We start from the raw sequence: 26759 nt of genomic DNA on the forward strand, positions 1-26759 counted from the left end.
GGCTCAGCGTGAGCTTGGCCTGTGGTGGGAATGGAGGTGACCAGGGGTGGCTGGAGTGTGGGAAGCAAGGAGGGGAGTAGTGGGAAGTGAGGGCAGAGAAGCAAGTTGGTTCAGATCACATGGCCTCGAAGACCTTGATAAGGATTTTTGAGCCTCAGCCTAAGAAGCAGGAAACCTTAAAGGGTTTTTAGTAGAAAATCATCATGATCTGATTTGGGTTTTTAAAAGCTCTCTGGTTGCATATGGAGGAATGTCCTCCATTCCTCACACTCTGCATACCCAGAATCTGTTCTCCATCTCACATTCACGATGCAGAAGTTGGTTTAATGTATAAGGCAGTGTGCTTGTACCTTAGGTGTTCCTGAGGCTCTTGGAGAGGAGAAGCTGTTTTCAAGGCCCGAGTCCCAGCATTCAGGGCAGAATAAGGTCTCACCTGACCGTCCCTCTTCCTTCTCACGTTAGAGGCTGTGGCTTGCTAGACTGCCCATACTCCACCGTGGTAGGAAACTCTAATATGCAGAGTGAGTTCTGTTTCTGGCAGCCAAATCTCCTGCCAGAGCTAAGTTTCTAAATGTTTCTGTTTTTCCTTGTGATTGGTTCCCTTTCTAGGATCACAGCCAGCTTCGAGAGAACCCAGTGGGACAGCTGTAGCTCCAGAGAACCGGCACCAGCCCCCTAGCACAAACTGCTTTGGTGGGAGATCCCGGTAAGACCCCCTTGTTGGTGAGAAGGAGCCAGGAAGATACTTTGAGCTATTGAAAACATATTGGGAAGTGGCAGGGAGCAATTTATGTTAGAAAATGCTTGGAAATTTCTAGGAATCTTATAACTGACTCAATATGTTAAGGAGGCCCAAAGGGGAGTACAATACTCAGGATTTGGGGAAGTGTCAGGGGTTCTTTGGCAAGGATTGGGACTGGCTAAGTTCGATATTTGGATAAAAGAAACTGTTGAACAGAGAATTTGGCTCTGATTTTTTATACATCAGGTGCAGCTACGTGTAGAAATGCTTAGAGCAATGGTTCTTTGTATGTGATATTTTCTGTCTGCATTTCTGTTTTCTGTGATTCCCTTTGGTGTGTGGATTAAGAACTCCTACACTGAGAGTCTAAGTGATATTGTGGTTACATACCACAAATGACTTAGTTTTATCAAAATGCCCATCTTACCTGTGTTAATGGTGCAAACTCACTTCCATGGCAACTGAATTACCAGGTAGGAGAATAGCTTTAACTCAGAGAGATAGGGGAGGGTGTTGAGACCTGTGTACATTGTTTCCATGTAAGACAAGGAAATTTAAAGGAAAAGAATCATATTAATGCAGTTTGTAGATCTTCATTATCTGCAGAGAGGAGGTGAATAACAGGGAAAGGCCTTCCCAAACAAATTTGAAATGGTAGGGGAGTATGCTTTGAAAACAGAGTTTGATTTCACCCAGTACCCCATAGCCTCTTGAACGCCATTGGCCTCTCTAGACTTGGTTGTTTTGAAGTTTGGTGAGGTTGCGGGACTGGAAGACGTAGAGTGCACGAGAGAACGGATATATCTTTTGTCCATAGTGTCTTTAGAAGCTGAGGTACCATTTTATTCCAAGTCTGTTTTCTCCAAGTCTCTACAAAGCTAATACCTTGAAGACCTGTTGTATTTTTCTGTGACTTTCTAGATCACTTATAAAATGGAATAAATAGTTATGTCTCACAGTATAGGGACTGACAATACAATTGGCAAATCTTGTGTCATCAAAGGAATAACAAATATCCAGAACTGGAGAAAACAGAATCTCTTTCGTGGTGACTAGCTAGGGGAAGGAAAGTTTTGGTGTTGTCTTCCTGGGGACGATTCTACCTTCTTAGCTTTGGTGCTAGTAGTAATAGCCATTCTGTTTTTTAGCTGACTTGGAAAATTCGTATCTCATAGAACTAATGTCACTTGATTTGGAACTAGAGGGAAGAGTTCAATTCTTAACAACTGTGGACTTACTTTCTTGACCTACTGCTCTCTGAATTTCTCTAGTTAATAGACTTTGAAATTCATTTGTCCCATTATCCCTTCTTTATTGTAGCTCTTGTTGAGGATCGCTGCTTGTTAATCCAACTGCCGGACTTCAACAAAAAAATCAGATGCATTTTTGTCCTTATTCACAACTGGTTAATTATTGATGGGCAAAGTGCCTTCCAAATAACTTAAGCCTCTAGGGGGTCCACCTGAGTGTGCATAACCACTGCAGCATTTTACTATGAGTGGCTTCTGAGTTTTCCAGGCCTCTGCAATCTAAGTATCTATTCTGTGTTCACAAGGAACCTGCTGCCATTAGGCAAGAATCATGTTTGAAAATATCCCCCAAAGGCAGTATTTTCTGCATCCTTAAGTGCCCCTTTCCTCCTTTGCGGTTGCATCTATCATAGTCAGTGTGTATGAGTATTTACTAGTGTAGGTGGCAGCAGGGTAGTCCAGTATATAAGAGTGTAGGGGTTTGGAATCAGAGGATGTAGATTGAATCCTGACCTGCCATTTTACTTGCTGTATGCTATTAGACAAGTCACTAAGCCTCTTGGATCCTCAGTTTTTTGGGGGGTATAAAATGGGGATAGTATTGCCTGCCTCTCAGGGTTCTCGTAAGAATTCACTGAGAAGAGGTATGTAAAGCAGAGGGCCTTGCACACTGGGAGTGCTCAGCGAAGGTGGGTTGTTTTCTTAGTACCTGGAAACTGTTGATTGTGCCCCTGCCACACCTGGGAAGTGAGGTGCATTTGCATCAAGGACCGTGGTTAGAAAGGTGATGACTTGACCCTTCATTTCCAGGAAAACCCTCTGCTGTCTTTGCTTTTTGGAGGTAGAGAGAATGCTGAGCTTCTGCCTGCTGGCTCCCAGACTAAATATTTAGCTTTTGCTGTCTGAAGGATAGGTTTTCTTGGACTTGGGTGCCACACACTGTGATCAAAGAAAGATGCCCTGATGTGCCAGTGAAGGAGAAGACTACAGTGTAGAGGCAGCCGTTTCCTCTCCTTCTTTCCCCTGCTTTCTAAAGCTTCAGAGAGATTGGAACTGTGAATTGGAACTTAGGGGTTCACCCATCCAAGTTCATCATTTGCCTGTCAAGCAAAGGCTACGGGTCCTTTTGTTTAGGGGAATTCCTTCCCATGCTTCTGAAACAATCAAGCAAACCATCTCTAGTTGTTTTACCTGGTCTGCCACATCGTTTGGAGTCACCACAAACGATTCATGGGGCATAAATCTGTTCACAGCTAGGCTGTGTTAGTATGTAGTCAGTGGGTTTAGTTGGGTAAAGAAAGGGTTACTATAATAACTTGTCAAATAGTCCTGCAATGGAATACTATCCCACATAGAAATGGGTGGACGATAGTTACTTCAGTATGGCGGAGTCTCAGAAATAGTGTTGAGCAGGAGAAGTAGAGCACAGAAAAAATATGCAGTGTGATATCATTTAAAGAAAGTGAAAAATGCAGCACTAAACAAGACATTTTATATGGATACTTTCATAGGTGGTAAAACTATAAAAATTAACCCTGAATTAAGAAGAGTGGTTATCATTGAGGGGAAAGAGAGGTATAATAAGGAAAGTGTACAGAGAAAGCTGTAGGGTAAATAATTGGTAATGGTAATTTTTTTAGCCAGGGTGGTGGGTTCCCAAGTATTCATTTTTTTATTCTTCTTTCAACTGAATATATATTTAATATGTTCTTTTGTTTATGTGATGTATTTCACAGTGAAAATTTTTTTTAAAAAAGCATCGTCTATCTGTACAAGACAATCAGTGAATAAACCCTAATGCAAACTGTGAACTGCAGATGATAATGCAATTATAAAAATATTCTTTCCTGAATTATAACAGATGAACCACACTAATATAAGGTGTTCATAATAAGGTGGTATATGAGAACCCTGTACTTTATATATGATTTTTCTGTAAACCTACAACTTCTCTAATAAAAAAGGAATCATTTTTTATTCTTAAAAAAAGAAATGTCATCTATCAACCTAAGGAAACTGAATAGTGATCGTGATTGGGTTGGAGAAATCGTTGTTCACTATTGAGGCAGATAGAATCCGGAATTTAGGATTTCTCCAGGCTTGATAATAGCCACTTATTTTTTTATTCCTCCCAATTTTCATACACAGCAGTGTGGCCACTGATTCTAAATTGATGCTTCATGTTAGCCTTTTAGGCTATACTCCTGTCATATAGAAATCTCAGGCCTGAGATGGGGGAAAGCTGTAATGTTTTCATTAAGGTGCCAAGTAATGTGTCACAACAGCACTGATTTAGTGGCCACAATTTGGTGCTTGATCAGAGTGGGGACTGTTCCTCAGTGTTGCCCAGGATTATGCCTGGTAGCAGGCCATCCTGCCCTGTGTCCTTGGCTGTTGTTCCCTGTTCAGGCATAACAGTAGAGACGCCTGGGATATTACAGTGCCTCCCAGGAGAGTGTGAACTGGTTGGCAGGGGGAGTGCCTCCCATCCTTTAATAATTCATCAGTGTTTATTTTGCCGGAATGACAGCTGGCTTTAGGGATCTTGCCTAAGTCAATTCAAGCAGTGTGATTTGAAGACCTAGTTGTGTGTCTGGTGTTGAGCACGCATCGCCCAGAGATTGTCAGAAACAGGGCCTCTACTCTCCACAGCGAGTTTACAGTCTTAGTGATAGAAGACACGTTTATGAAACACCAGTGAAAGTACAAGAGCTATGAGTAGTGCAGAGCAAGATGAAATCAGTGTGTGGAAAGAGACAGATTGAGCAGAGAGTGGGGCTGGAGTTTGCAGAGGGGCCACCGTCTATTGTCCAGACGTTCGGGACTGTGTCTTTGAGCTAATTCAGGGATCTCAGCAGACCCCGTGGAGCAAATGTGGGGGGAAAAAGAACCCAGCAGAAGGGATCCAAGCTGCCACTGGCAGCTCTCTTTGGAGTTACTGTTTGGTTAGAATGGTTGTGAAATTCCAGATTGAAGAGTGGAAAGCCAAGATATCTGAGTCCCTTTGTGTTCTGCTAGCTTGTTAGTCACCTGTGATTTTTCCTTCCCAGCAATTACGTGAAATTAGAGATATAAAGTAAAAACAACTAATGGAGTAACCCACAGGACGCTCTATGAGCAATGCTCCTCCTTTAAGCCAGCCTTAAGAATTTTTCTGACTTGAATAACTGGCTCCTCATTCCAAAATCCCTCTAGATTTCCCGTAATCATATAGGGAAATGAAACAAACAAACAAAATGCAATAATGCATTTAATTAACTTTGTAGGTTCATAAAGTTTTTTATGAATAGATCTGAAAACTGTGAGGGAGATCTTGATTAAGAAGATGTGATAAAGGGACTTAAAGTATTTTATTATGTATATGTATATTTAAGTTATTTTTGTGTATGATGTGTGTGTGTGATGTGAAGGGCTGGCGGCCTTGAATTTGCTTATGTCCCTCGTCTGATGTCATTATTGGCCAAAGCTGGTCAGACTCTGTCTGTTAACAAGCTTCCCTCAGTGATTCTTTTACATGTAAAACTGTCAGGGCCTCTTATGATAGAGTCTCCATTCTACTTCCTTTACTCTTTTCTCTTTTTTGCCCTGCTTTGATGACAACGTGTCAAATTTATTAACTCCCTTACCTTGCTCTAATGACCTCTGACGATTTAAAAGAGCTACAATCTCAGAGACTCGTAAAGCCCCAAGGTCTCTGGTGAGCTCTAAATAGCTCATCAGCTGTGTCTGCATATAGCCTAGCCCAGAAAGGAAAGAAAAATAAATGAAAGCGAGTGTGAGCCTGCCGGGAACACTTCAGGAAGTCCTGGGAGGGCTGCGGCGGGAGGACTGGGAAGCCAAGCTAACAGGGAACAAGACCGGAGCTGAGGCCGGGCACCGGGCCATTCCCTCAGTCATTGTTGGCCATCGCCACCCCTACTTCATCTGAGGTGACTAAAAGCTACTTGATTTGGAACCGCGGTTGTTTGGAGATGTCACTCTGTCAGCATGAAACTGAATTTCACACCTTTCTACAGTCTCCATGCTGGGCTTCCACCCAACAGCGTTTACTTCAGATTTGGTTCCAGCTCCATTACTGTTGCTGCGGAGGAGAAAGGAGTAAGAAGAAGGAATACATGGAATTCATTTAGTCATTGATAACCAAAATACAGTCCTCTGTTCTGAGCAGTAGGTGTATGTGGAATGGGATTAAGACTGCGGACAAGAGCCCCACTGCATTCTCAAAGCCAGACATGGAAAAGTAATCATGGAAATTAATTATGCATTAATTTATTAATTAGACATCAGTTATAATTACACATTATTCCACATTAATTTACGTGACGTTATTATGACCCCCTAACTTACTGAAAGTATAATGAAAGTGTTGGTCTCAGTGCTCTTTGGACCTGTCATCCTTATTTCCCATTTGTTTATTAGTTCGCATCAGTCTGGCTTCTGCCCCTGCTATTAGGCCGAAATTCCACCCACAGAGGTCTGCCTGGCCTGTGCGCAGGGTTTAACATTGTGAATCAGTTCTTTCTGGAAACATTCTTTGCACTGGCTTCTATGATAATGTAGAATCCCAGAGTGTTCCTTTTTTTTTTCTGATTCGGTTGATCTTTATCATTAAAAAATAAATGTGATTCATGCAAAAATATGTATACGTGTGTGATGTAAGAGCAGATTGCAGTATTTTAAACAGAGCAGTAGAGAGGGTTATTGAGAAGATGATCTTTCAGCAAAGATTTGCAGAAGGTAAGGGATTTAGCCTCAAGGATAAAAGAGTGCCTAGGCAGAGGAGTTGCTGTTGGAGAGACCTTAGGGTAGAAGTTGGTGGAACAGCAGGGAGGCCCAGTCTGGCTGGAGAGGAGAGAGTGATGGGTCAATAGGAGAAGATGAGGCCACTGCATTCACAGGAAGGGTCATAAATCCTCTCTATGAATTTCTCCTCTATGCATTCCAAGGTTATTTTATTGGGCATACAATGCAAATTTGGAATCATGTCTTAATTGGTAAATTGAACTTTTATCTTTATGTCACAATCTCCTCTATCCTGTCAAAATCCTTTTTCACTTAAAATTTATCTGGTGTTGACAATAAAAAGGAACAAACTGCCACAACCTGGATGACTCTGAAAGGTGTTATGCTAAGTGCAAGAAGCGTGACATAGAAGGTGACATACAGTGAGAGTCCACTTATGTGGCGTTCTGGAAAAGGGACAGAAATCTGATCAGCAGTTGCTGGGGGCTTGAAGGGGGAGTGACGGCCAAAGGTCACAAGGAGATTTTGGGGAGTGATGGAAATGTTCTATGTCTTGATTGTGGTGGTGGTAACATGACTATATACATGTGTCAAAACTCATCAACTGTACCCTTATGAGGATGTATTTTACCATATACAAAATATACTTAAATTTTTAAAATCATTAAAAAAAAATCTGTTTGGCTTGATATTAACATAGCTACCCCAGCTTCCTTTTGTTTTGTATTTGCCTGGCATGTGTGTGTGTATTCTATCCATTAAGTTCTAACCTTTGTTTGGTTTTCTTTGGTCATATTTTAGGTGGTGTCTCTTCCCTACCCTGCTTTTTATTTGTTTGTTTTTAACTTTTTAATTTGAAATAATTATAAATTCACACAAAGTTGCGAAGATAGTGCAGAGAGCTTCTAAATACTCTTCTGCCAGATTCCCTCAGTGGTTCTATTTTACATAATTATAATGCTATATCAAAGCCAGGAAATTCACATTGGTATAATGTGTGTGTCTATGCCGTTTATCACTTGGATAGATTCATGTAACCACCATGTCAGTTGAGATTCAGAACAATTCCATCACCACAAAGAAATCCCTCATGTTACCCTTTGGTAGTCATACCCATGCCAGCATTTAACTGGATTAAAAAAAATCAATACACCAGTATGTTCTGTCTTTAAACTTTCATAATTAGTCCATTTATGTTTGTTACTATTCTCGGTATCTTTGGAGTTGTTTCATCCTCTTGCTTTTTCATTTCTAGCTGTCCCACCTTTTTAATTTTTCATCTCTAGACTGATTTTTCACTTTAAGACTGTTTCCAGCCTGCCTATTCTTTGTCTTGATGAGCTGAAGGTATCTTCAGTCGGCTGATTATTGGATAATGGAGTGTGAAATTCTGCATCCAACAGTGCCAAGAGAAAAAGAACTTACTCCTTGGCTCCCTGTTTGCCTCTACACTGGATTTTATAGCTCGCTGTATTTTGTGTGTTTGGAGATGGCATTTGAAGATACAATTTTTAGTGACAAAATGGAGATTAGTGTAAACCTGGAGTAGGATATGGCACAAATAATTTTTGTCATTTTGTGGTGGAGAAGGTAGAGAGATAAGCACCAGCTTGACTTGGCTCCTTTTCTTTAGAATTTTCTTTAAAAATTTTTTAAACTATTAAATTGAATCATATAGCTTTGCTATAGAAAAAAATGATGAATAAATTGAGGGTGCCAAGTTACTTCTTCCACCTACTTTTTTGGGGGGGAGGGGTGCAGGGTGGTGGGCTCCCTGCACCATGTGAAGACCCGTGTGTGCCCTGGTCACCTTTGCGTCCCTAGCAGGATTTGGTGTAGGTGCCTCGCTGCACGTAGCAGCAGCTCAACAAATACTTGTTGAGTTGAAAGACCCTTGTGTTCCTGCTCCTCATTTGCCAGAGCCTCAGGGTGGGCCCTGCTACTGGTTTATATTCCTTGGCACCCCTGAGAAGTAACGGTTTTTGAAATCCCAGAGGTACAGAGTGTCAGGGAAGCTTTTTATCAGCTTCGTCTTGTGCTTTCCAAAACTTAGCCCAGTCGCCAAGGATTTCATAGTTTCTCTCAGCCTGTCTTGATCTCTCCAGTTTCATCTCATTTTACTTCATGATTGATATTTCCATACTGTGAGCCCTTTTCATTGATATATTCTTTTCAAATCCTTGCAATTGTTAAGGTTAACTTTGGAATCAGAGATGAGTTGACATATAAACACATCTTGTTTTGGAAAAGAATGTGCAAAGTCAATGAACCCTAACTATACCAGAAAAGAAGGTAGTAACCTTCTTGCCTCCTAAGAACAGTATCTGACTTATATATAGTTGTTCAAGTTCCCAAGTCATTATTGCATCTTAGAAACGTTTGTCTATAAAGGACATTAGGATCGCCGAAATGCTGTCCCTTGGAGAGGGGCTGTAGATTCTGGGAACAGCACCATATCTGTACCAGGCCCTCTGAAAGTAGAGTGAGGTAGGTGATCAGCAAGAATTTAAGCTGAAGCTATTACCTAGCCATGTATTTGAAAATCAGTATCCACTATTTATATTTATTTGTATTGAGAAGGGTATATTAGTTTCCTGTTGCCGAGTAACAAAGTACCACAAATGTAGAGGTTTAAAACTGCACTGTTCATTAGCTCACAGCTCTGTAGGTCAGAAGTTCAGCACAGTGTGACCAAAATCGAGATGTCAGCATGACTGCATTCTTATCTGGAGACTTTGGGGAAGAATTTACTGCAAAGCTCATTCTGCTGGCTGGCTGAGTCCAGTCACCTGTGACTGTAGGACCGAGGTCCCCACCTCTTTGCTGACCATCAAGTGGGGACCCCTTTCGGCTCCATGGGCTTCCTGTGTTCATCTCATGTGTCCTCCTAAGCTTCATGGCAGCAGCGGCACATCAGATCTCCCTTGAGCTTTCAATCTCTCTGACATCGTCTTCTGCCACCAGTCAGAGAAAGCACCCTTCTTTTAGGGGACCTTGTAATTAGATCAGGCTCATCCAGAGAATCCCTTTCTAAAAGTGAATTCTGCCTTATAGCAAAGCATAACCACAGAGTATTACGACATTTCATCATATTTGCAGGTTTCCAGGATTAGAGTGGGACATCTTTGGGGAGTGGGGTATGTGTGATCATTTTAGAAATTTTGTCTACCACAGAGGATATCTCCTTTAATTCCCATGTTTAATCATTTGCCTAGTCTGTACCTACTAGAGTGTGCTGAAAAGGACAGCTAGCACAAAACACCAAATAAAATTTGGTTGGGTTTGGAGACCATCTTGTGATTTTAGTATATGTGTGTGGAAGTGAGTCTTATGGAATGATTTCTATTTCTAGTCCTTGACATGAGAATGATGTCACATGAAATTTAGGGCTAGGCTTTCTGGCGGACAGTACATCTGATACTGCCTAATACCTGGCAGACCATGGATTCCATTCTTTGAAGGGGCAGGGTGGGGAGCTGACAAGTGAATGGATTGCAAAGAATACACAGAGGACTAGAGATTACAGGCCCAACAGTGCTTTTGAATTTAAGAGTTTGCTTCTTCATTCAACAAATATTTCTTGAATGCCTTCTGTGGGCCGGCACTACACTAGTTTCTGGGTATCCAACAAAAACAGACATGATCCCTGCCCTCATGAGCCTTTTCAGAGACAGATGTCAAACAAATAAACACACAAACAGATGTATGCAAATAGCTGTGCCATAAAGGGAAAGATCCAGATGTACTGAGAGAGAATGGAGGGGAACTTCCTGTAGCCTGGGAGGTGGGGGACATTTTAACCAAGATTTGGATTAGGAGCCAGCTGGGTGAAGTGTGCAGGGATGAGTATGCCAGGCAAGTAGAATAGCAATGGCTCTGAATTTTCCTCACTAGGAGTTTAGGAGGATGTTTTAAGGACTGCCCCCTGAACATATTCTTTTGAGAGTTTACTTCATTCCTTCTGAATTCCTGCCTTAGTGGAAAAGAGACCCTGTATTCCAAGTAGAGAAATAACTCTCTCACACGCCCTTCAGGGTCTCATATAGTTCTTCCAGGTCTGGGAGCTGAAGCACAGGGCAGCTCTGGGCAAGGCCAGGCTGTCACCAAGATGTGATGCCAGCAAAAAGAGGGTTGTCTGAGTTTCCTGGGGCTACCATAACAAGCAGGTGGCCTAAAATAACAGAGACTTATCATCTCACAGTTCTGGAGGATAGCAATCTGAAATCTAGGTGTCAACCAGGGCCACGTTTCCGCTGAAGTCTGTGGGCAAGAATCTGGCCTTACCTCTCCCCTGGCTTCTGGCAGTGGCGTGCCAGCAATCTGTGCATTCTCCCTCGTGTCTCTTTGCCTATGTCTAATTCTCCCCTTCTTATAAGGACACTGGTAATAATGGATTAGGGTCCACCCTATCCAGTTCAGCCCCATCTTAATCAGTAACATCTTCAGAGACCCTCTTTTTCAAGTAAGGTCACATGCACAGGACTAGGGGTTAAGACTTGGGTATGTCTTTTGGGGGTACACAAGTCAACCCATTACCGGGGTGAAGAGACTTCCATCCCCCTGTGCACATAGGTATGCCTCATGCCCCATGTGGATCCACATTGAATTTTGGTGGTGGTTGGCAGCCCGTGGTTCTTGTCTCCTATGCTGTGAGCATATCGTATGCCCTTGAAATTCAGGTTCAGGAGAGCTAGGGTCACAAAACAAACATGTGTTGCTGCCTCTGTTCAGGGAGCCTCAAGTCATTGAGTGCTGTACGGAGCAGGTGGTAGAATGAGACCATGACCATCTCCCCCTGACCTCTAGCTCACTTCCAAGTTTGGGCGGGTGCTGGAGGGTTCTTTTCAATTAAGCCAGACCTACAACTTGAAAGGCTATTAGATGAGTCACAGTTTGTTGCACCTTCTCTCTTAAGACGGGTGCCCTTATTGAGAGGATGGCTCTCTGTACTCTGGGTTGAGCAAAAGTAAATCCACATGTCTTTCTGTAATTTAGAATGGACTTGGCAGTAGTTTTATTTTTACCTTCTCTGTTATTTGTTAGGCTGGTAACTTGGAGGCAGGTTGTGGAATGGAGCCATAAATTACACTTGGAATGGCTGGAATTGTCCCGTTTTAACTCTAATTGTGCCTTTCCCTTTTCACCTCTCCTTCCCCCTCCCTCATTTTCTTTTCTCACCCACATTTGAGTGGGGAGGAGGAATTGAGGGTATAGGGGGGAGTAGATTTCCTCATTGCTGCCTCTGAGTGGTGGAACAGGGTTCTTTTCTCATCACTGCTTCCCATCTCCCTCCCCCCACCACCCCTTGCTTCTATTTTAAGTGTCCATTTCTTGCTGGTTCTGTCTTTCTGAAAACTGGCCCAGCCTTACTCGGTCTTGTTTCCATCTTGCTATTAAAAGACAATGCCCAGTGAAGAGTCCCGGCAGCAGGGTTGGGGGCAGCAGCCCTCCTGCTTCTGGTAATGGCAGGCAAAAGTTGATGCCCTAGATTGCAGTATGAGAAGAGGCTTAAGTTGATTAGGCAGTTTTAGCTTCTGTACTTATTTTATTTAATATGGAGGAAAACTATCAGTGGCAGACTGGAACATGCAAATCACTTAAATATATATATATATATATATTGGGTAAGAATTACTGAGGTATAATTTACATACAGTAAAAGTTACCCTTTGTAGTGTACAGTTCTGCAAGTTTTGACAAACACATACATCCTTTAACCACCACAATCAAGATATAAAATACTTTTATCACCTGCAAAATAGATGTGTTTTTTTTCCCCTTAGTTTTACCTCTTCCTGAATGTCATAAAAATGGAATGATATACTTTGTAGCCTTTTGACTCTGACTTCTTTCATTTAGCATAATGCATTTGATAATTCATCTATATTGTTAAATATCAGTAGTTCATTCATTCCATTTACTGAATAGTTTTCCATTGTAGGGATGGACCACACAGTTTGGTCATTCACCTGTTGAAGGATATTAGGTTTTTTGACAATTATGAATAAAACCATGGTAAACATTTTAGTTCAGCTTTTTTGTATAAACATATATTTTCGTTTCTCCTGGGTTAAATACTTAGAAGTGAGATTTTTGGTTTGTATGGTAAGTGCATATTTTAACTTTATACGAAACCACCAAACTATTTTCCAAAGAAACTGTACCATGTTTTACTCCCAACAGCAATGTGTGTGGGTTGCAGTTGTTTTGCACCCTTGTTGGCACTTCTGTCCTCATTTTTTTTTCTTTTTTTTTTTTGCTTTGTTGATTTGGTAAGTGTATAATTGTGGTTTTAATTTGCGGTTCATGACTAATGATATTGAACATCTTTTCATGTGTTTATTTGCCACCTGTGATCTTTTTTGGTGAAATGTCCAAATCTTTTGTCTATTTTTTTGGCTTTTTAAAATTATTATTAGGGCATCTTGATAGTTCTTTATATATTCTAGATACAAGCCCTTTAGCGGATACGTATTCTGCATATTTTTTTCCAATCTGTGGGTTGACTTTTCATTTTCTTGATAGTGTCTTTGCAAGAGCAGAAGTTTTACGTTTTGATGAAGCCACCAATTGCTTTTTTTTGTTTTCTATGTCAGCTCCATGTTCTTTTTTTAAAAAAAGTTTTTAATGAGATATCTTCACTTTCTATATAGTTCATCCACAAGCATACCAAACAATGGCTCAGAATATCATCACATAGTTGTGTATTAATCACCGTGATCATTTTTAGAACATTTACATCATTCCAGAAAAATAAAGAGAAAAAAGAAAAACCGCATGTATCCATAACCTTACCCCTCCCTCTCATTGACCATTAGTATTATAATCTACCCAATTTTTTTTACCCATCCTCCCTATTATTTATTGTTGTTTTTTTTGTCCTTATTTTTTTACTCATCTGTCCATACCCTGGATAAAGGGAGCGTCATGTACAAGGTTTTCATAATCACACAGACACATTGTAACACCTATATAATTATACAGTCATCTTCAAGAATCAAGGTTACTGGAATACAGTTCAACTGTTTCAGGTATTTCCTTATAGCTATTCTAATACACTAAAAACTGAAAAGAGATATCTATAAGTTATGCATAAGAGTAACCCCCAGAATAACCTCTTGACTTGATTTGAAATCTCTCAGCCACTGAAACTTTATTTTGTCTCATTTCTCTTACCCCCCTTTTGGTCAAGAAGGCTTTCTCAATCGCATGATGCCGGATCCCGGCTCATCCCTGGGAGTCCTGTCCCATGTTGCCAGGGAGATATATATCCCTGGGAGTCATGTCCCACATTGGGGTAGGGGTGGGGGACAATAAGGTCACCTCCTGGACTGGCTTAGAGAGAGAGGCTACATCTGAGCAACAAAAGAGGTTCTCTAGGGGTTACTCTTAGGCACAATAATAAGTAGGCTTAGCTTCTCCTTTGCAGGAATAAGTTTCATAGGGATGAGGCCGAGATCGAGGGCTCAGCCTATTAAATTGGTTGCTTCCACTGCTTGTGAGAATATCAGGAATTCCCCAGATGGGGAAGTCGAATATTTCTTTCTTTCTCTCTAGTCCCTTAAGGAGACTTTGCAAATACTTTATTCTCTGGCCAAATTACTCTAGGATGTATTGGGGCATCACACTAACCTGTACAACCAACAAGGTCTCACTCGCTATTTAAGATGCCATGTAATTATGGTGACCAACTTTTAAAAAATCAGTACCCACTTTAAGTACACCATGGACTTATCGATCTCAAATTGTGAGCCACCACCAAATTTTGGATTGCACTTTTTAATATTGCAGAAGTTTTGCTTTCTGTCTAGAGAGTCTTTATGCTTTAGGACTTTTAACTTTTTTTTTTTGCCAACTTATGTTGGCAATACTAGGGTTAGATTCCTTTTTTGGGGGGTTGCAAGGCCTGGGCATTGAACCGGGTCTCCTGCATGGAAGGTGGGCTTTCTAACCACTGAACTACCCGTGCACCCTAAATTCCTTTTTTTTAAAACCAAAGAAACAAAGTTTGTTTTGTTTTACATTATTCACCTTAAACCATTGGATATGTGGCAGTGGTCAGCAGCGTTGCACCAGGGTGGCAAAACTAGGCTCACTCAACAGCCGGCTGACTCCCACACAACAGCACTGTGGGGCATGATACAAATTTGTGTCTGGGCAGAATTCCAGATCACTGCATTTTTGCTAAAGTGTAAGCTCCTTGGGGTCAGAGATCTTTCTGTTTTGTTGGCAGCCATAGAACAGGGCCCAGCACTCAGAAATAACGGTCAGCTAAAACTTAGTGACCTCCATGGAGGGCAAGGCAAGGTGTCCCAAGGCTTCTGAGACTCTGGTTGTCAGGGTGCAGCTGCAGCCTCAGGCCAACACGGTGACTGTCCAGGGCTGGAAGGCCAAGGCGGGTGGCAGAAGCCCTCTGGGGCCCTCATCTGTGTCGGGTCCATGTTCGGGGGCATGGAGAGAGACCCCCAGGGCCCTTGGCCTTCCTTAGGGCGGCTTCGGTTTCTGATGGGGGACCTCTGGCCCGGCCAGCGTTCTGAGGAGGGTGTGCTGCAAAAGGGGTGAATTTCTGTAACCAGGTGATTAGAGTACATTTGTGACTGATTGGTGCTGCCGCTCAGCCCTCTGCTGGCCGCCCCCAAGGGCTGCCTCACTCCCCGACCCCCAGAGTGGCGTGAGGGGTTGGGGGATGGGGGAGGATCAGACCAAGGCTGACGTCCCCGGCAACCCCAAAGCCAGGCCCTCTGTGGCAGGCCCTGCGCATCTCCGCCCCATCGCCCCACATTTGTCCCGGTGCCGTTTTGGCTTATGACGTGTGGTTTCAGCCTTCAGGCCAGCTTTTAATCATGACACGATCCCATGTTGGAGAACTGAGTGAGGAAACTGCTGAGGAGAAGATTTTCCTCTAGATGTTGAGGCGTTCTCTTCCTTCTGAGTGGTTTATTTTAAAGGTAGTACTGGAGTGAAAAAAAAAAAACACGCACACACAGAAGCTCTGGATTTAGGGAAGGGAATAATCTAGGGAAAGGGTGTGTGTGGGGGGTGCTGGTGGGGTGGGGGTTGACCACGGGTGGGGAAGCGCGGTTGGCGCAAAGTGGTCCCAGCTGCTCCTGCTCCACAGGCTCGCCGGGGCTCGCCGCAGCCTGTCATTCCGCGTAAGCTGCTGTCATTAGTGGCCAGGGCTGTCTGCGAGTATGCCTTCTCAGCTCGGACCGCATGCCCTCCCAGGGAAGGGAGAGGGAGGCCAGGGAGCCAGGCCGGTAAGGGGACCCACCCTGTTGTCCTGCCCAGCTGCTCTGCAGAGGCACAGGGAGGATAGGGAGCTCGGGCGACAGGAAGGAATGACGGGCTTGTCGGGGCCCTCGCATGCCAAGCCTGGCGTTGGGTATCTGGACCACCCTCGTGGCCTGTCGCTCCTCGAGGGGTGCAGCCTGAGGACCGACCCGGAGACACTCTTTTGTTCTTCTAAGGGGATTCTTGGCCAAAGTAAACCTTCTTTCTGTTAGCTAATTTTAGCCCTTGCGAGCTCTTGCCCTCCACACCCGTGCACACAATATGCACGTCCACCATTTGCTAAAGACCTTTGGAGCTAGTTGATGCTCATTTCTGCTTCTGATGGGGGAGCTGTGGTAAAATGCTTAGTGCTAACTTTCCTCCCCACGAAGCGGGCACTTTGAAATATTTTTTCTTTGACTGAGGTGTGTTTGGCAACTCTTGACTTATGAAGTTAACTCAGGGAAAACTATGATGGAAAAAGAGAGTCCAGATTAAATCTTTATTTCCATAGTTCAGCCATACCCTCTCTGTCCACTTTTAACTGCCACACAGTCTAAAAGGACAAAGTGCTTCAGGGTCTCTAGTTTCTTCTGCTTCTTATTTTTTTTCTTGTAATTTTGGCTCAAGAAAAATCATTTTTTTCTTTTCAAAAAATTCTTTTCCTCCCTGACTTGAAAGTATACTAGCTCAATGAAGAAACAAAACAAAACAAAACAAACAAACAAACAAACAAAAATCTGGAAAGGCATGAAAGGAAAAGCTAAAAGTATCCATATTCCCAGCATTCCAAAGATGGTCACTGTTGACATTTGGTTTATGCCCATCTTGTCAGAAAAATCTTTTTCTTGCTCCAGAGAAGGTAGTTGGTAGCTCTGGTCCAATTCCCCTGGGAACCTCCTTATTTGTTGTATCGCAGACTTGTCCCATGTTTTGGGACCAGCGTCTCACTGTCTCGGATGTTCATTGGGTGTGGATTCACCCAGCCACGAAACTTTCTACTTTAGGCCTTAATTAATCTTGCCAGTGGCCAAGTGACCGTGAAAGAACAGAGTAAGTGGAGTTTGGTGTTAGTCCAGGCTTCCCTGCTTCCCCCCAGTCGAAGAGGTTGAACTCTTCAAGTAAGACCCCCAGCAATTGAATCTTTGCTCTGTCACTGACTTTGTACAGAACTTCTCTGTGTCTGTTTTCTCATCTGTAAAATGGGGATAGTAGTATGCCACCTCAAGGGCTGGGTATTAAATGAGATAATATATGTATGGTACATAGCATACCGCAGCGTCTGGATCATAATATTAAACCTCAATGAATATTGTTATATGTTCATCATCGTTATTACTTTGTTGATATTATTCTTACTGTCCCACTTCATGTGGTATTAATTATTTTCTGGGCCTCTGTTTCTCTGCCTGGAGAGGAGTGGTGTTATTCACTGGATACTATTTAATTTATCTCACTTTTGAAAGTAGTCTACAATTAGTAAGTAGTAAACTAATCTCCTTTGGGGAAACAGCATAACTGAAAAGCACGGAGGCTTAGACTCTTTCACAGAGGGAGCCTAGTCAAAGGAACTCAAGAACAACAGCATACTGCCTGCTGCGATGTGTTTTCGGCAGATGTCAGATTTTCTGCTGCTTGATCCTGCTGTTTTCTTTGTTATATAGATCCTTGTCTGTGTCGTAGTCTACTTCTGTCCTCTTTCTAGATAAAACACATCAACTTATACATTGCTATAAGTTACTTAATGCCCCTTGATTTCCATTTCCAAGGGATGTATTTTTCTACTTATAGGGAAAAGTGACTTGTATAAGTTTGGGCTCTTTTTGTCCAGTGAGAGAAATATTTCATCCATAGCCTGTCCAGAGATTCTTGTTTATTTCCAACATTTAGTCCAATAAAAATAATGTGATGATCACAAGATATTTTGCCAATTATTTCAGATGTGGGACCAATTCACTGTGGATTTGTTTACTTCGAGTGGAAAAGTTTACAAGTAAACTTTTTCACTTTTTGCCTTCTGTGCTTTTTACCAAGAAGGAAGCCTACCTGGGTCTCTGTTTTGAGCCAGCTTATGTTGAGTCAAGACTAGAGGGACTATTAAAGGTCTTATTTCCCATTAATAGCAAGAGAGGGAATATGGTGACTTAGATGAGATACACTTCTCTCTTTTTCACAGTGACTTATGTCTGTCTGCTTTATACTTTGAATCCCCAGGACACACAGACATTCGAGTGGCTCAGCCAGAACAACCCCAGCAACCAGTGAGCAAAGCCCTGGCTCCAGGAACCGGCACCGCCAGCCCTTCAAGACCCCTGGCCACAGCGGCTTGCCCAATGGCACAGGTGAGTGACAGCTCGGCACACCAGCCTGGCCTGAAGCAGTGGCCTGTCACCTGTCCTAAAGTGGAGCTGGGGCTCCACCTCCAGTAAAAGGATGTGAGGCCAGCTGTCAGAGTGTAGGGGCAGGCAAGAGACGATTCAGTGCTGTTGAATCGAACAGCCTTCCATGTGACCTGTCTTCTTGTCTCTCCGACATATCGCATATAGCCAAGGTTATTCTCCACATTACTGTACTTTTCTAAAGCCATTCCTTTGCACAGAAATAAATAAAAATATATTAAATTTTCTGTTCATTTCTTATATCAACATTGGATTTCACTCAGGGAGAATGCTTTATTTGTACATTACATATTTTTTTATTTCCTTAATTCAAAGGTATTGTCAGACTTGGGACCAGAACTTGTCATTTTCGTGCTGGGTTAGAGAAGATGGCAGCACTATCGAATGGGTTGAGGTGTGACTGGGTGCAAAGCCAAACTGCCCCATGTGGACATGCTGTGGCCGTTCTGGAGACGGTCCCCTTCGAGAGCAACAGCGATCCCTGCCCTTACGCCCTGCACCTTGGTTCTGCTTTCCTGCAGGTGGAATGGGAAGAATCTGTTTTAAAATAAGCCAGTTTTTCCTGTGCTTTCCCTCTGCCTCCCCAGGGCAGTGTTGAAGTCAAAAGGAAAAAAGGCAGGAGTGGGGAGTTGTTTTTCTTAACTTCTTAAAGATTTTCAAGCCTTTAGTGGCTGCTGGTTACTTGTAATTTGTCTTGATTCAGGGCTCTCAGAAAGGGACATGGACGTTGGCATTCATACATTATAGGCAGGAAATGCATGTTTTTAAGTGACAATGAAATAATTTTCTAGATGTTTGTGCTGTCATAGGGGGAAGAAGGACAAGAAATCCACAGCAGCATAACTACACGTAAGAGTTATCACGGCATTGTCACTGACCTTTGGATGATAAACTTACCGATTAGAAGGAACCTCTTTGAGTTACTTTAGAATAAGTGTCAATTTTCTTCTGTGGAGGCCTCAGAGCTCCCCCAGTAGCTTATTTTTTAGCCATTGCCCACCTCTACCATTGTCTGCAACGGACTGCAAGGGGCCGTGGCCCATGCCTTACAAGGCTGGCTTGTAGAACCATGGCCTGACTTTCTCCCTGGAGTATGCCATCTGCCTGAAGGAATTGAGGACGGTCGGGGATGAGTTGGAGGTGAGGAGGACTCACAGCTGCCCTCTCAGGCCACCTGGAGCTCTTGGGCCAGCCTCAGTATCTGCGTCCTAGGGCATCTGGTGGTGGCTGGCCTGGGCTTTCCCTCTGTGCATGAGACAGCATGATGGTGATTGTGGAGCGTGTCATAGAGAACCGTATGCAGCTCTGTGAGCACCAGGAAACAAGCTTCTCTTAGAAGAATAAGTCATGCGTGGAGAAAGGCCAGTGTTCACAAATGGGAGAGGAGGAACTGGCTTTGGGGGACCCGTTGTTTCCTGGGTGCCACGAGGAAGCCAGCAACCCCTTTGTTTTCCCAGAGGCCTACATGGCTGTGGCAGTGAGTCCCTCAGCCATCTCTGCTTTTCTTTCCAAGACTGTTGGTAAATTGACTTTATATGGTGATGGTCTCTGAGCCAGCCTTCTTGGGTACTTAAATAGATTTGTATTTCCCCTCCATTTATTTTTAGGGACCTTTGTTTATCATCCTTATCTCCAGATACATTACATTCCAGTAGACAAGGCAGGTACCAGCCAGTTCTTCAGAAAGCCAAGTGTCTCTAACCCCACACTGCCTTGGAGATGTTTTATGGTGGTGTATCTGAACGCCCGAACTGCTCATAACACTCACCTGTAAACAAAGGGCAGTAGTTGCGCTTTTAGGGCTTTCTGCCTGTTAAAATACGAATGCCTTGGCCTCCACTCCTGCCCTCCACTGTGATGACGGTCCACCTGTACCTCAGACAGCCTGGACTTCGTAGCCTCTTTCATGTTCATCCAAAGAGTACAGAAAGATCTCAGCTCTCCTTTGGGAAGCAGGTAGAGGCTCCCCTCCTTGGCAGCCTGGGACTAACAGGGGGGTTGAGGATGTGAATGAGGACATCTTCATCATTCCGTATGCTGCTGTTAGAACCTGGAGGACCCATTCCAAGGTGGTGGTGGGTGTGATCTGGGCCTTCCAGAAATGTTTTCACAGACATGCAAGATTTATTTAGCGCGTCCTTTTCACTGTGCTGAGCAGTTAGGCATGAAAAAGGCATTTGGGGCAAAAATGGAGACGGATTGGAGGTTTTTTTTTTTTTTATGTTGTCAGAACCGTAAAGTATCTATTTTTATAAAATGAAAATGAATAGGCAGGCAGTCTGTATAAATATAGTATTTTTATGTTTTTGACGAGTGGAATAGAGAAGTAGACAAATGGAATAGCATTTATTTGAGACTTATGCTGAATAATTTACTTTCTGACATTTTATTGAAAACTATACCCCCAAAATTATATCTCTTACTCCTTCCTTAAATATGATTTCCAACCGTATAGGCTGGGAGGCATGCTGGCCATGCACAACAGGTCCTTACTCCCCTTGAGTCACTGCAGACCCTGCCCACATGACTTTCTGGGCCTTAGTTTTCTCATTTATAAAATGATCAATCTATATCTTATAGGGTTGTTATAAGGAGTAAATTATATAAAATGCAGAGTGCTTGACATGGTGTCTGATGCATAGTAAGCTCCGAATCCAAGTTAGCTCTTCTTTTTTTTTCAATTATTTTTTCTTAACTTTTTTTTATTGTGAAAAATATATATATATATAAAATAGCAATAAATTTCCAAGTACATTTTAACAGTAGTTATACAACAGATTTTAAAGTTTGGTATGGGTTACATTTCCATGATTTTTCATTTTTTTCTTCTTGCTGCTCCAAGACACTGGAGACCTACAGAAATATCAGCATATTGATTCTGCAGTCATATTATTTGTCGAATCCTTTCTTCTCTTTAATACTCTTCCTTCTCTCTCTCTCTCTCTTTTTTTTTTATGAAAAATAACATACATACAAAAAAGCAATAAATTTCAGAGTGCATTGTAACAATTCGTTGTAAAATAGATTTCAGAGTCTGGTATGGGTTACAATTCCATAATTTTAGGTTTTTATTTCTAGCAGCTCCAAGGTACTGGAGAATAAATGATTCAGCACTCATACTATATGTTAAACCCAAGCTTCTCTGTATAACTCTTTGATCTGCTTTTTTTTTTCTTTAACTTTTTTTATTGTATAATGTAATATGTATACAAAGAAAAGAAATAAAAGAGCAATAGTTTTCAAAGCACTCTTCAACAAGTAGTTTCAGGACAGAGCCCAGACTTTGTCATAGGCTACCATATGCAGAGTTTGTCATGGGCATATGATCCTCTCAGATTTTTCCTTCTAGTTGCTCCAAAATATAGGAGGCTAGAGAGCTTAAAGTTTTTTTTGTCATCACAATCAACTTTTTTTGTGAAAAATAACTTATGTACGAAAAAGCTATAAATTTCAAAGCACAGCACCACATTAGTTGTAGAACGTATTTCATAGTTTTAACATGGGTTACAATTTCACAATTTTAGGTTTTTACTTCTAGCTACTTTAAAATACTGGAGACTAAAAGATCTATCAATTTAATGATTCAGCATTCGAATTCATTTGTTAAATCCTGTCTTCTCTGTATAACTCTACCATCACTTTTGATCTTTCCATCCTTCTCTTTAGGGGTGTTTGGGCTATAGCAAATCTAAATTTCTCATATTGAAAGGGTCTGCCACTAATATGGGGTAGGGAGATGAAACTATCTGATGTTCTGGAGAGGCTGGGCTAGGTTTCAGGACTTATCTGGACCAGGGACCCATCTGGAGGTTGTAGGTTTCTGGAAAATTACTCTAGTGCCTGGAACCCTTGTGGAATCTTATATATTGCCCTAGGTGTTCTTTTAGGATTGGCTGGAATAGTCCTGGTTGGGGGTTGGCAGGTTATGATAGATAGCAAGGTCTACCTGAAGCTAATGTAAAAGCAACCTCCAGAGTAGCCTCTCAAGTCTATTTGAACTCTCTCTGCCACTGATACTTTATTTATTACACTTCTTTCCCCCTTTTGGTCAGGATGGAATTGTTGATCCCACAGTGCCAGGTCCGGATTCATCCCTGGGAGTCATTTCCCACGTTGCCAGGGAGACTTTCACCCCTGGATGTCATGTCCCACATAGGGGGAGGGCAATGATTTCACTTGCAGAGTTGGGCTTAGAGAGACTGAAGCCACGTCTGAGGAACAAAAGAGGTCCTCCAGAAGTAACTCTTAGGTATGCTTATAGGTAGTCTAAGCTTCTCTGCTACCTACATAAGCTTCACAATAGTAAGCCTCCTTATTTCTATGTTCTGAATTACTTTAACCCCAACCTGTTCAGCTTTGTTCTTATCTCTAAATATCAGGTTATATATATAAAGCAGCCCTTCAAAAAACCGGGAATAATAATCACCACACCAGACTTAATGTGTCTGCTCTAAAAGCTTACAATCTAGGCCCCTGTTTTCTTATAAGCATTTTCTGAAGGTAACCATACCATTCTTGTTCTTTTGTTTCTGGCTTATTTTGTCTCACAAAATGTCCCACATGTTCATTCACATCGTTGCATGCCTCACGACTTTGTTCCTTTTTGTAGCAGCACAACCTTCATTCATAAGTATATACCATCGTTAGCCACTCTACTTCTCCGTCAGTGCATCCTTCAGCCACCTGCATTCATCAGGCATCATGTAGGGCCCAAAGTCCACAGTCCATCAACATTCTCAATGTTAGATAATTTCATTGTTCCCAAGAGAAAGAAAACCAATAAACACACCCTTGCCAAATAGAAAATCTAAACCTCCTCTTAAACTCTTGTACCTCTCCCCATTATTTACCTCTGCTGTTGCTGTGGTAGTGCTGATGGTTTCCTTTTGAACATAGCTTATAGCGTGCAATAATGGTTTTCCCCCTCTACCCTGAACTTCAATGCTCTTTATACAAGAATCATATCTTTGAAGTAATTCTTATGAAAATTCGTATTTCTAATGTTAGTCAGTGGAACACGTAAGTCTATACAACCCCTTTCAATCTTGTTCATCTTCAATATGGTAATATTAACTTACAGACCCACTAGAAAACCACCTTCACTCCTATCTATTCCCTTACATTGGAGTTCAACCTCATAGCTAATGGTTCACCCACCTCTACCTTCTACGTCTCTCTAAGTTCCCTATATTCTGTACTATAAGCCTCTGACTATACCTTTATGCTGCTTATAAAAGTGGAATCATACAGTACTATCCTTTTGTGTCTGGCTAACTTCCCTCAGAATTATGTCCTCAAGGCTCATCCATCTTGTTATATGCTTCGAGATGTCGTTTTGTTTTCTGGCTGTATAATAGTCCATCGTATGTATATACCACATTTTGTTGATCCACTGTCTATTGATGGGCATTTGATTTGTTTACATCTTTTGGCGATTGTGAATAATGCTGCTATGAACATTGGTGTGCAAATCTCTGTGTCGTTACTTTCAGCTCTTCTGGGTAGTGCTATTGCTGGGTCATTGGGCAACTCAATATTTAGTTTCCTAAGGAACTGCCAAACAGACTTCCATAGTGGCTGCACCACTATACATTCCCACCAGCAGTGCATAAGTGTCCTAGTTTCTCCACATCCTCTCCAACATTTATAGTTTCCTGTTTAATAGCAGCCATTCTTATAGGTGTGAGGTAGTATGTCATTATAGCCCTGACCTGCATTTCCCTTACAGCCAATGAAAATGAGCATCTCTTCATGTGCTCTTGAGCCATCTGTATTTGCTCATCAGAAAAATGCCTATTCAAATCTTTAGCCCATTTTATAATTGGATCGTTTGTTCTTTTGTTGTTAAGTTGTATGATTTCTTTATATATACAGGAAATGAAGCTTTGTCTGATATGTGATTTCTAAATATTTTCTCACATTGAGTTGACTGCCTCTTCACCATTTTTAATTTTTTAATTAATATTTTAATTAAAAAATATGACAAACACAAACATTCTTAACATATGATCATTCCGTTCTACATATATAATTATTAATTCGCAATATCATCACATAGTTGCATATTCATCATCATGATCATTTCTTAGACATTTGCATCAATTCAGAAAAAGAAATAAAACGACAACAGAAAAAAATTCATACATACCATACCCCTTACCCCTCCCTTTCACTGATCACTAGCATTTCAATCTGTATTTATTGTAACACTAGTTCCCCATATTATTTATTTTCATTTCATATGTTTTACTCCTCTGTTGATAAGGTGAATAAAAGGAGCATCAGACACAAGGTTTTCACAAACATACAGTCACATTGTAAAAACTGTATCATTATACAATCATCTTCAAGAAACATGACACTACTGGAACACAGCTCTACATTTTCAGGCAGTCCCTCCAGCCTCTCCATTACATCTTGACTAACAAGGTGATATCTATTTAATGCATAAGAATAACCTCCAGGATAACCTCTCGACTCTGTTTGGAATCTCTCAGCCATTGACACTTTGTCTCATTTCATTCTTCCCCTTTTTGGTCGAGAGGGTTTTCTCAATCCTTTGATGCTGAGTCTCAGTTCATTCTAGGGTTTTTCTCAATCCCTTGATGCTGAGTCTCAGCTCATTCTAGGATTTCTGTCCCACGTTGCCAGGAAGGTCCACACCCCTGGGAGTCATGTCCCACATAGACAGGGTGAGGGCGGTGAGTTTGCTTGTTGTGTTGACTGGAGAGAGAGAGGCCACATCTGAGCAATAAAAGAGGTTTTCTTGGTTGTTACTGTTGCCTAATTTTAAGTAGGCTTGACCTATCTTTTGTGGGGTTAAATTTCATAAGAACAAACACCAAGACTGGGGACTCAGCCTATAGCTTTGGTTGTCCCCACTGCTTGTGAGAATATCAAGAATTCTCCACTTGGGGAAGTTGAATTTTCCCCCTTTCTCACCATTCCCCAAGGGGACTTTGCAAACACTTTTTAACTCAGTGTTCAGAATCACTCTGGGATTTATTGGGGCATCACTCTGGACAAACCTACAAAATCTTATGCCCTACTCAAGGTTCCATGTACTTATGATGTTCAATTAAGCTGTCCACATAAGATATATTAGGAACTGCACTAGTCAAAATATAAATTTTGTATCAAATAAACATTTTTTGCTTTAGTCTCACACATGTTAAAATTTTAAAATATTAATTACCATCTGTTTTCAACACCCTGCAGTAAAGACATGCCTTTGTTCTTCCTCATGCAAAAACACTTTTAAATTTGTTCATTTAGTCGCTATCATTATACACTCTAGGCATTCCTTGATTATACCATCTCAGTCTTTCTTTCTGATTTCATTTGTGCCCCCAGCCCTTCTCCCTCTATCATTCTTTTTTTAGCTTTTTTTAATTTTTTAATTTTTTTAACTTTTTTTATTAATTAAAAAAATTAACAAACAAAACATTAAGAGATCATTCCATTCTACATATACAATCGGTAATTCTTAATATCATCACATAGTTGCATATTCATCATTTCTTAGAACATTTGCATCGATTTAGAAGAAGAAATAAAAAGACAACAGAAAAAGAAATAAAACGATAACAGAGAAAAAAAAGATTATACGTACCATACCCCTTACCTCTCGCTTTCATTTACCACTAGCATTTCAAACTAAATTTATTTTAACATTTGTTCCCCCTATTGTTTATTTTTATTCCATATGTTCTACTCTTCTGCTGATATAGTAGCGAAAAGGAGCATCAGACACAAGGTTTTCACATTCGCAGAGTCTCATTGTGAAAGCTATATCATTGTTCAATCATCATCAAGAAACATGGCTACTGGAACACAGCTCTACATTTTCAGGCAGTTCCCTCCAGCCTCTCCACTACATCTTGAACAACAAGGTGATATCTACTTAATGCATAAGAATAACCTCCAGGATAACCTCTCAACTCTGTTTGCAATCTCTCAGCCATTGACACTTAGTCTCATTTCACTCTTCCCCCTTTGGTCGAGAAGGTTCTCTCAATCCCTTGATGTTAATTCTCAGCTCATTCTAGGGTTTTTTCTCAGTCCCTTGATGCTGAGTCTCAGCTCATTCCAGGATCTCTGTCCCACGTTGCCAGGAAGGTCCACACCCCGGGAGTCATGTCCCACGCAGAGAGGGGAAGGGTGGTGAGACTGCTCGTTGTGTTGGCTGGAGTCTATCATTCTTACATTCAGCTTCATTCAGTATTCTAACATAATTGTAGTACAGTTAGATAGTATTGTGCTATCCATTTCTGAGTTTTTGCAATCAGTCCTGTTGCACAATCTGTATCCCTTCAGCTCCAGTTACCCATTATCTTACCTTATTTCTATCTCCTG

The 26759-nt window shown here is 41.7% G+C and overlaps 1 protein-coding gene across 7 annotated transcripts in view; it reads left to right on the forward strand.

Moving 5' to 3' along the window:
* The window catches only part of WWP2 (WW domain containing E3 ubiquitin protein ligase 2), a 150361-nt gene that overhangs the window by 66245 nt on the left and 57357 nt on the right, over positions 1–26759 (forward strand). For all 7 annotated transcript variants that reach the window (XM_077132883.1, XM_077132877.1, XM_077132879.1 and 4 more), the window contains 2 exons: positions 610–706; positions 18220–18347. In XM_077132883.1, the coding sequence (XP_076988998.1) occupies positions 610–706; positions 18220–18347 (225 nt within the window). The remainder of the gene's footprint in view (positions 1–609; positions 707–18219; positions 18348–26759) is intronic.

Source organism: Tamandua tetradactyla, chromosome 16 (assembly GCF_023851605.1).
Source record: "Tamandua tetradactyla isolate mTamTet1 chromosome 16, mTamTet1.pri, whole genome shotgun sequence".
Taxonomy (NCBI): domain Eukaryota; kingdom Metazoa; phylum Chordata; class Mammalia; order Pilosa; family Myrmecophagidae; genus Tamandua; species Tamandua tetradactyla.